General features: G+C 35.6%; 1 protein-coding gene across 2 annotated transcripts in view; it reads left to right on the top strand.

Moving 5' to 3' along the window:
* Nucleotides 1-752: 752 nt before the first annotated feature.
* LOC150079136 (uncharacterized) overlaps nt 753-11,062 on the top strand; it is a 381,717-nt gene continuing 371,407 nt past the window's right edge. For both annotated transcript variants that reach the window (XM_090382718.1, XM_090382717.1), the window contains exons 1-2: nt 753-849; nt 1,367-1,496. In XM_090382718.1, the coding sequence (XP_090238844.1) occupies nt 826-849; nt 1,367-1,496 (154 nt within the window). In that variant the 5' untranslated portion in view covers nt 753-825. The remainder of the gene's footprint in view (nt 850-1,366; nt 1,497-11,062) is intronic.

The following is an 11,062-nucleotide window of genomic DNA, read 5'->3' as shown; positions in this document are numbered from 1 at the left end:
GAATTATCCTGAGAGAGAGAGAGAGAGAGAGAGAGAGAGAAGAATGATGATATCTAGCTCAGGACACTGGGTGGGTCAAGTCCATACTCACCTGGTACACCACTAAGTGGGACCATATATAGCTTTTTATTGAAATGGGACTATTAGCAATTTGATATTTAATTATTATTATTTTTATTATATAAGAGAGAATTAATAATTAATCGCTATTGTTAGTTTTACCTGCACAGGGCACTCCACCATTCACTCCTTTGGTTACATCAACATGAGAAGCAACTATTAAATATGAAAAACAAAATATCTGAGTTAAACACAACAGTATAACCACACTTTTCATTTTGCTTGTTTATCTTTGTCTATTGCGTTTCATAAGCTGCACAAAATATTTATACATTTTCGGTACATCCCTCACATATATTTATATATATGTATATGTATAGCATACGTACGTAAACTTCGTTTTCATAAGCGTGCTATCAGCTGATAAAAGTGCTACTTTAGTTGAACTTTCCCACGTAGTTTGTGATTGGCTGATTTTGAAGATTGCAAACAGTTTATAAATAAAATAATTAGATATCGAGGTTTACTATATACGTCATATTTTAATATAATTTTCTTGAAAAATAATTATTTTTCAACTACTCTACTAAGAAAATGCAACTAAAATTTCAAACTATTTAGTTGTGCGCATGTGCCGAGCGCCTTTTTCAAATTCGTTTGGTGGTTTGGTCAAGGAGTGGCAGGGGATATCAGCCAGCTGCATTTAATATAATACTTCAAATACTTAATAAACGATTTGGTTTATTATTTCTGATAGAGAGGATTATGGAATTAGATTCATTCGCTGAGGTACATTACAAATTTTCCAATGTTCCTGCAGTTAGTTAAAAATATGAAGTCAAGTTATAGTTTTATGTATAGAGATATTTGGATGTAATTCAGTGTTACTTATCTTTTCATTGCGTATGCCGTTCTCTGGTTCCTTCATACTAAAAAAAAAGTATTTTACATTATGATTTATTCATTTTATGTTCGGTAGTACTTAGTATTTATTATTAAGGAGAGAATAATTTCATTTTATAGCAAATAATTACAATATTCAGTTTTATTTTAAGGCTGACGTCATTGTGAATATATTGTTTGCTGATAAAACGCTGTTATTGAACTTGCCGTAATCAATATTCATGTTATTATAATTAAAAACTTCGTAATAACATTTGTTGATAATAATATGGCGATAAAACAAATGACATAATTTGCTGAAAAAGCTGTAATGAATTTTTGGAGGTTGCTTTCGCATGAATTCATTCTATATTCAGTTTTATGTAATAGTGTAATTAATTAATTTATTTATTGTTTTACGTAGAAACTTATTCAAAGGACTCAGGCACGAAGAGAAAATCTGAATAAAAGAATGGCCCAGCTGCCGGAAACATTAAGCAGAAAACGTCGTACACCTTTAACAGAAAATAATCAAACTATTTCGACTGAAAATGGTAACGGCAGATGCAGTCCTAATAAAAGTTTCATATATATGTGTGTGTATATATATATTTATATATAATGTATGGATAAATAATAGCCGCTGAGAAAAGAAAAGGGGGGAAAATGAGACTAAGTAGTACAGCTACTAAAGAAGGTAAAAAAAAAAAAAAAAAAATTGACACATTTTAAACACTATATATAAATAAATAAATACGTATATAAAATTATATTATTATTATTGTTAGCTGTATGGTGCAAGGAAGCCCGAGGCTTATGCTGCACCAGCCAAAAAAAAAAAAAAAAAAAAAAAAAAAATCTGAATTACCCTGAGAGAGAGAGAGATAAAACAAGAGTAAGAAGTAGAAGGGAATCACCAAGAAAGAGAAGAATGATGATATCCTATGTTGCATATTGCACAATCCTGGCATCTTCTCAAGTGTCAACCACCAGAATTGTGCAACAAGATGACAATATAGTGTCCTCTATTTCTAACATTAAGTATGTGCCATAGCAAAGTAAAATTAATAAATAGAATTAAGGAAAAAAATGTTAGAGACATAAAAATATATGTGAATATAAGGGAGGATATATAGAAAGCCAGCATGTAATTTATGGTTGACATGACAGAGGAACAAACCAAAATTATATATATACATATATATAACTGAGAAACTAAATTAAAACAAAGAACTATAAATATAGGATAGAGCCCAGAGTAGCAACATCCAGTGATGGGAATAGTGGTAAGAAGCACATGGAAGTAAAAACAGTAAGTAGCAGATGTACACATTACTGAGACAAAAGCAAATGAAAAATAAAGAGAAATTTTTTAGAAAGTGCTAGATGGAATGTGTAAATAAGACAGTGAAATGGATAATTAAAACTAAAGAAATGGTTATAGAAGTGAACTTACCTAAAATGAAATAAACTATATACATTATGAATACACATTTATTTGAAAAAGAAGTAAGATTTGCAATTTGTATTTAATCAAAAAAAAATAATCCCAGCAATTAACAATCTGCCATGATGTTCAACTACAGATATTTGTAAGTACAATAAACCCTCAATTTAACGGACTAATAGGGGATAAGGGAGTGTCCATTAATGCCAAAAGTCCGTTAAATCGAATGTAATCTGGGGGGGGGGACATTTTTTATTGTTCTTAATGTAAAAAAAAAGCTTTAACACAATATACCACACAATATTAAATTATAATAAAGAATATGTAATATAATAATAAGTTTTTATCTTGCACAACTTTCATGTGTTTTCTACTCCCCTCTTAGAGCTATCAACACTATTTTAAAGAAAAATGTTGCAATTTAGCCTTTGATTTACGGATATCAGAAACTTTTTTCATGCCGTAAATTTCACGAACACATGCTAATGAGATACCTTGTTCTAATTTCTCAGTTAGCTCTAATTTCTGTGACACATTTAAGTTCACATGCTTTCTTTTAACTCCTAAAATTGTAAGGATTGCAAAATTATTTAATAAATAAAGTCACAATTCAGAAATCAGAGAATCACTCTGTATACAACCTGACCCTACGATAGCTTGAGGCAGACTGAAACAAAGCGAGTCGGTAGACCTCCAGTTTAGTGTCTTGAGTCATGTTCAGCTTGCAAGTCACCACCTGCTCTTATCTGTAATCTGAGAAAACAGCTATTTGAACACGTTTTCAGAAAGAATAAAAATCAATTTCCTGAATTTGATTATAAAAATAAAAAGTAGGTAATTATCAAAATAATAATGGAAATAGGTAATTATTATAAATTTTTAATTAATAATAACACTGAAGTTTTGTATAACCTAAAAAAATAATATGGTCGAGATTAATATGTACATTACTGTATTATTATTTGTCTTGTCCGGTCCATTAAATCTGAAATCCGTTAAATCGAGTGTTTACTGTATTAAAGTTTTTTTTTTTTTTTTTTTTTTTTTTTTTTACCTCTTTATAAAGCAAACAGAGAAAAGAGATATTATTTGTTAGGTTTTTATATATTCTCATATTTTTTTTAAATTTAAGCATAGCATGTTTATGTAAGTTTTCTCTAAAACCATTTTTTTTTTAATTTTTGGATTCTCCAGCTTTTTTGTGGTAGTGTTTACTATTATTAAAATTCTTTCATCATATTAAGTTTCAAGACATACTCAGATTGCATTGTGGGGTGCAGTACCATTCAATCATTTTTTTAAAATTTCTTGAGTTGTTTTGGAACAAACTGAATTGTGTGTTGTGGAAGATGGTTGCCATCTTATGTTAGATATGGTTAATCTTTTCTCTGTTGCATAGCCTATGAAAGACTAAAGTTTTATTTATTTATTTTTACCTTCCCCCTGTTATTCCCGTGATTTTCAGAGTAGGATCATATTCTTCCATGTACAAGTAATTGATGAAGCATATTCTGTGGTAATAATTGGTTGACACCAGATGAACAGATGGAAGGAATAAGGAAAGAGACCCTCAATAATGGGGCTCTTGAATACCCATCATGCATATTTTTATACACATTACTTTCATCTTTCTTTGTTTCATGGATGAAGAGCTCAGAGTAATGGAAAGATGTAATGGAATATATTTTGATCATTAACTCACATTTTGCCTTGCTTGGCTTGCTTGACAAAGCAAGCAGGAGTTCAAATTAAAGATAAAATTTAAACTTTAAAATGATGAAATTAAATCATAATATATAAATAGATATAGCAGTGCTCCTCAACCACTTCTTTAGAAAGGGTGCAAGAATATTTGCTGATGCTATCGAGGCAGTGTTAGGTGGGTCAGAAAACTGCTAGCTTGGGAGGGGCCACACGTACTAACAGATTAACAGGAGCTGCTGGCAGAGGTGAAAGTGATTCTTGCACTGCTTCTATTGGAATGAGCAGCAGCTTGGAAAACGAGGTGCAGGGGATTTCAGAGACTGCTGGAAGTATTGGCGGAACAAGTAAATACATGGGCTGTGTTATAGTAGGTAAGAATAAGAACAGGTGCATGTATACATATATATACCCATCATGTGTGTACACTAATGCTAGGAGTTTAGTAAATAATTTTTATGAATTTCAGGTGTAAAAACATCAAAGGCAGATATTGTTGGGATATCAGAGACTTGGTGTAACACATAAAGAATGCAGAATTGAAATTTTGTGAGTACAATGTGTACAGAAAGGATAGGATAGGAAGGGATGAGGGGTTATCCAATTAGTAAAGAAACACAAAATCTAAGGAAGTGCAGCCAGTTGACATGGGTGGACAATGCAGCATTGAGTCAGTTTGGTGTGACATAAGCACTGGGAAAGCAAAATTGAGAGTAGGAGTGTGTTATAGGCCTATTGACTCCGAGTATAATGAACAACTGTACAGAGAAATAAAGTGGGACAGTAAATCATATTGTCTTGTAATGGGGGCTTTTAATTTCCCAGATATTGACTGGAAGATTCTGTTGCTTGTGGGTTGGTCACTCGCACACTATCAAGGCTTTTGTGGATTTATTGGATGACTGTTTTCTGCAGCAGCATGTCTGGGAGGCAACCAGTTGGAGTAATACTCGATCTGATTATCAGTAGTGATTCTTAATGCATTAAGAATCTGCAGATAAAGGAACCACTAGGTGGCAGTGATCACAGTGTGCCGATGTGGGATTTACTCAAAGAGGTAACTAACATCAGGGATAAAGGGAAGGGCTATTGCTTTTGTAAAGGTGACTACTGTGGTCTGAGGTAGTTTTTAAATTCTGTACAATGGGACCAAATGATGTTACCAACAGTAAATTCTAAATGGGAAGCATTCAAAGAATTAATCTTGGAAGTTACTAGGCTTTTCATGCCAACTAAGAAATATTGTTCAAGGTTTAGGTCTAAATGGATGTCAGATGAACTAATGAGGCGTTAGCAAAAGCACAGGATGCAAGAAAGCAAGCTTATGCAGCATCAGCCAAAAAAAAAAAAAATAAAATAAAATAAACACACACACACACACACACACACCCTTCTCATTTCACCCATTCACTCAATCTAAATGTTTGTCTAGTTCTGCCTTGAATCTATTTAAGCTATCAACTTCTACAATGACAGATGGAAGTTTGTTCCAGCAATCAAACACCCGCTGGCTAAAGGCAAACTTCTGCACATCTGTCCTACAACTGTCTTTCCTCAATTTGAATTTATGCCCTCCCAGGGTATTATTCTGAGCAAGAGGAAGATTCCCATCAGCATTGAGCATGCTCAAACCATTCAGAACTTTATACACCTTAATCAGATCACCTCGCAAGTGCCTAGTTTCCAGACATTGTAATTTGCAAAACTTAAGCCTTTCTTCGTAAGAGCAATCCTTTGTTCCATTCACTAATCTTGTTGCCCTTCTCTGTACTCGTTCCAGCAGCTCTACATCATTCTTGAAATGAGGCCTCCAGACCTGTATACAGTACTCAAGTTGTGGCCTAACCATTGCCTTATACAAGGGAATAATCACCTCCTTATTCTAAAAAAAAAAAAAATTCCTGTATATCATTGACAAGACACCATGAGTTACTCTTGCAGACCATGTGCGCTGCTCAGAAAACTTCATATCTGACTGCACAATTATCCCCAGGTCCTTTTCACTCTCTACTACTGTCAGTGTAGTACCACACAGTTGATATGCTATTCTGGGGTTACTGCTTCCCATAGGCAGTACTTTACATTTGTCAATGTTAAACTTCATTTGCCACCTCTCAGCCCATCTGGTCAACTTTTCTAGATCCCGTTGCAGCAGCGTACTGTCATTAGTGTCATTAATAACCCTGCCGACCTTCGTATCGTCTGCAAACTCGGACATGTGGCAGAGAAGAAAAATGCATGGGATACATATAAATTAACAGGCGACAGAAGCCTATGGTAGATATAAGCTTGTCTGTGATCAAATCACAAAGGAGGTTAGGCAGGCAAAGGCAGATTATGAGAAATCTTTGGCAAAGGATGTGAAGAAAAATGGCAAAGAGTTCTTTTCCTATGCAAACTCTAGAAGGAAGGGGATGAATCAGATCGGATAATTGTTGATGATCCTGCTCAGATAACTAACAAACTGAATGAGTATTTTGTATCAACATTTACATATGAGGAGTTATTCAGGGAGGGGAATGCCAGAGGTATTAAACTCTGACAGTGAGCTAAATGATTTTGTAATAACTGAGAGCAAAGTGGAGGAGAAATTTTTGAAGTTAAACATAAGAAAAGCACCTGAGTTGGATTGGATCTATCCTGTTATATTGGAGGCAGCACAGGCAGTAAGCAGTTATCCTTAATTTTGAGTGCTTCCTTGTACTCAGGGGAGGTCTCCATGGACTGGAGAAGTGTAAATATGTCCCAAATTCACAAAGGGGTTCAGAGGGTGACACAATAATTACATACCTGTTATTTAACTTCTGTTCTGGGGAAAGAAATTAGGGGAGGCACTGGTTAAGGAAGCACTGCAGGATCACCTAGACAAGACCGCAGTTATAGTTTGGACATAGCATGGGTTTGTTGAGGAGAAATCTTGTCTGACCAATTTGATTGGATACTACGATGTGGTCACAAAGGAACTGGATTCAAAAAATAATTTTGATATCATATACTTCGATTTCAGCAAAGCTTTTGATACTGTTGCACATTGAAGACTGCTGTACAAATTGGAGCGGTATGGTATTAAGGGCAAGTTAAAAAAAATAAAATAAATAAATTTTCTGTTTATACTCCGGGATGACCAAATGGTCAGAGGAGTTCACAAGATAGACAGAATGCAAGAAACAGCACCGTATCCAGCAGTCACGGGCTTGAACCCCAGTCACTCAAGGCACATGTACTTATGCACCCATGCGCCTGACCACTAGGCTACGGCGGCCTCAAGTTGCTGCAATGGATAAAGGAATGGGAGTAGGAGACAGCAGAGAGTGGTAATCAATGGACACCTCTTTGTGGACTAATGTTAGTGGAGTCCCCCACAGTTCAATGTTGGGTCCATTGTTTTCTGTATTTATTAATGATATTGATGAAGGTATATCAGGCTTAATGTCTAAGTTTGCAAAGAAGGTATGAAGATTGGCAGGGTTAATGACAGTACACTACTGCAACAGGATCTAGAAAAGTTGACCAGATGGGCTGAGAGGTGGCAACTGAAGTTTAAAATTGGCAAATGTCAAGTACTGCCTATGGTTAGCAGTAACCCCAGGGTAACGTATCAACTGTGTGTTACTACACTTATGGTGGTAGAGAATGAAAAGGACTTGGGAGGTAATTGTGCAATCAGATATGAAGTTTTCTGAGCAGTGCAGACTGTCTGCAAGAGTAACTCATGGTATCTTGTCAATGATATACAGGAATTTTTCTAGCAGGGATAAGGCAGTGATTATTCCCTTGTATAAGGAAATGGTCATGCCACAACTTGAGTATTGTATACTGGTCTGGAAGACTCATTTTAGGAAGGATCTAGAGCTGGAATGAGTATAGAGAAGGGCAACAAGATTAATGAATGGAACAAAGGGTTGCTCTTATGAAGAAAGGCTTAAGTTTTGCAAATTACGGTGTCTGGAGACCTAGGCACCTGTGTGGCGATCTGATTGAAGTACATAAGGCCTTTAATATTTTGAGCAAGCTCAATGCTGGTGGTATTTTTGCTCTTTCCCAGATTAATTGCCTGAGGGGACATAAGTTCAAATTGAAGAAAGACAGTTGTAGAATAGATGTGAGGAAATTTGCCTTTAGCCAGCATGTGGTCGATTGTTGGAACAAACTCCCATCGTTGTAGAAGTTGACAGTTAAATAAATTCAAGGCAGAACTCGACAGACATTTGGCGTGAATGGATGTGGGTGAAATGGAAGGGTTTTTTTTATTTTTTTATTTTATTTGTCTGATGCTATATAAGCTTGCTTTCCTGCATCACATGCCTCTACTAATGCTAATTCATGGAGACCAAAGGCCTTTCTTCAGGGTTACATGGACAAAAATTTGATTCAAAGCTGGGATGTGGCAGAATAATCCATCTGAATTCTACATTTGTCTCCTTTATCAGAATGCTGGTATGGAGTGTGGCATTGTGCTGAAGGAGAACTTCGTCTTTTTTCTTTTTTTTTTTTTTTTTGGCTTCTCTTTTAAAATTTTTCTTCAGCTTTTTCATTATTTATATAGCTTAATTTTGTTGCTGTTCCAAGTAATCGCCTGGCACAAGGATAACTCCTTTTTTGTTAAAAAAAAAAAAAATACTTGATATTTCTAGTGAATGGCTGAGCCATGAATTTCTTCCTTATTGGTGAATCTTGTGGCCACTTCATAAACAGCTGCTTTGACTTCTGTTCATAGTGTCATACACAGGTCTCATCTTCGGTGATAATGCTATCAGAAACGTTTTGCTTGTTGTCTCATACCATTCCAGAAGATCTGAACATGTCTACACCTTCAGCTTGTGTTCTGGACTTTCCTGGCACTCAATTTTCACAGACTGTGCAGAAATTTTTTAAATGCATTGAAGCTTGTTCTTACTCTAGCACATATTTCCTGTTTTAATGCATTGCACTTCACAAATCAATTTATGCACTCCCCTCTATTTTCAACCATTGCTGTAGTGCAAGAATGACCCGACTTTGGCATGATCTTCAAACCACCACTACTGACATGCTTCACTGTTCTCATGGCTACCATTATGTCTCTGTGAACATTCTGCAAACTTCGGTGAATCTGAATGTGTAAGGTTCTGCATTCAGGTATCCCATAACACAATGCTGTTTCATGCATACATCCTTGTCACTCTATTTTCACATTGTCTGCCACCTGAAATGCATTGCGAAAACATGTAGAATATTTGATGGTAATGTTTAAATTTTCACATTATACAATTGTGTTTTGTGCGCAACATCATGTAATCAGGGGAAACACTTTGATGGTATTAGTTATATATATAGGGTGTATCATAATATGTGGGACCCGCTTCAGGTATGGAATTTGGACCTAAAAACAATTAAAAAAAAAAAAAAAAAAAAGAATTCACATAAGCAGATCTGATTTCGCCTTGTTTCCGAGTAAAGAGTAGTATTATATGAATATTATATAGTTAATTCAAACAATTATAGCATTATAGGAACAAATTGTTGTAATGTAGAGTTTTTGAAGCTTTAAATATGGCAGTTTTCCCTCAGTTATTATCGAAAATAAGAAAGAAATGAACTTTTATACGCTTATATGCTTTACTCAGGACTTTAACCCATTTGCAATTTTAATTGTAATGACTTGTAAATAAATTTTTGTTCATGTAAGCTTTATATTTTAAATGAACAATGTTTATATAAACTTAATATAATATGCAGTATTGTTGACATCAAAAATCGATTTATGCTTTGCATGGATCGTATATGTGAGTATCGCAGCCTGAGTGCAGATTTCTATGTAGAGTAGAATAAATATTGGAGAAAGAATATTATAAAGTTATAAAAGGCAACATGGCCATCTTTTAAAGAGCTAAACTAAGTAATTTCTGTAAAATGTTCCATACACGTTAATGGCCTCCATAACTGAGTGGTCAGGAGTGGGAGTGCAATAGCATATGCTCATTGAGTAGACCGGTGTTCAAGTCCCTGACAACTAAATACGGTCGATCTGCCAACCCGCACTGGACTGGCGTGGCAGATTATGGTCTACGCTGATCATTAGCAGGGCTTGTATTATGGGAAGTACTTGGCCAGGTAGAAATCTGTCACCGATCTTAAACCTGTTCCACTGTAGCTGAAGAAGAGGAGTGGCTCTTAGGGAAGGAGATGATACATGCCACTGACATGTCCCAGAAGTCAGGGGAATTGGTTTTGCTAATCAGCATTTTGATAGTGGTCGTAGTTCTCATGCAGATTATTTGAGGCAGTCGTGGGATTTGAAGTTGATCGGCCATGCTGATCATCCTCTGTTGGGGGGAAGGCGATGTTTGCGAGTTGCCCACTTCAGTACCCAGTATTCGCTGGATAGGCGTCATGAGAGAAGCTGGCGCGGAGACCCATATTTCAGAGGCATACAGAACAGTGGAGTACACAACAGTTTGCAGATATCTGATTGTAGTTTTTGCATCCGTATTATGAAGATGATGTTGATGAGTAATTGAGCATATTTGGCTTATCTTGCGTAGACCAGATTCTATGTGACAGTTGAACCTAAGCTTTGGGTCGAAAGTTACACTGAAATCTTAGTGTTTAGTTACACTTTGAATAATTGCGCCTTCAGGCTCTAGCCTTACCTTATTGTGAAAGTATTCACAATACGAGATATACTTGCCAATTTTTGACTAAGTAGTTGGCTGTGTGCAGAAATAATGTAATTGCACAAACTTGTGCGTAAGTTAATTTCCTTTGCAACCTGAGGCTGTAACCATAAATTTGCATTGTAATTTAAATTACTTTACACCATCAGGCATCTCTCATATTTTGGAGTTACACTTTGCAATTCGGTTGTCATCATTGCAACACCAGGGTACCTGCCCACCCACTGATGAGGAGCCAATAAGCTCTGAAACTGTGCTGTATGGGTGGTGGTATCTGCTGAGAATAAAAAATAGTCTTCTTGTATGGTGAAGCATT

Source organism: Mastigoproctus giganteus, chromosome 10, assembly GCF_048544385.1.
Source record: "Mastigoproctus giganteus isolate SK-2022 chromosome 10, ASM4854438v1, whole genome shotgun sequence".
Lineage (NCBI taxonomy): Eukaryota > Metazoa > Arthropoda > Arachnida > Uropygi > Thelyphonidae > Mastigoproctus > Mastigoproctus giganteus.
This window is presented reverse-complemented; position numbering and strand designations above follow the sequence as displayed.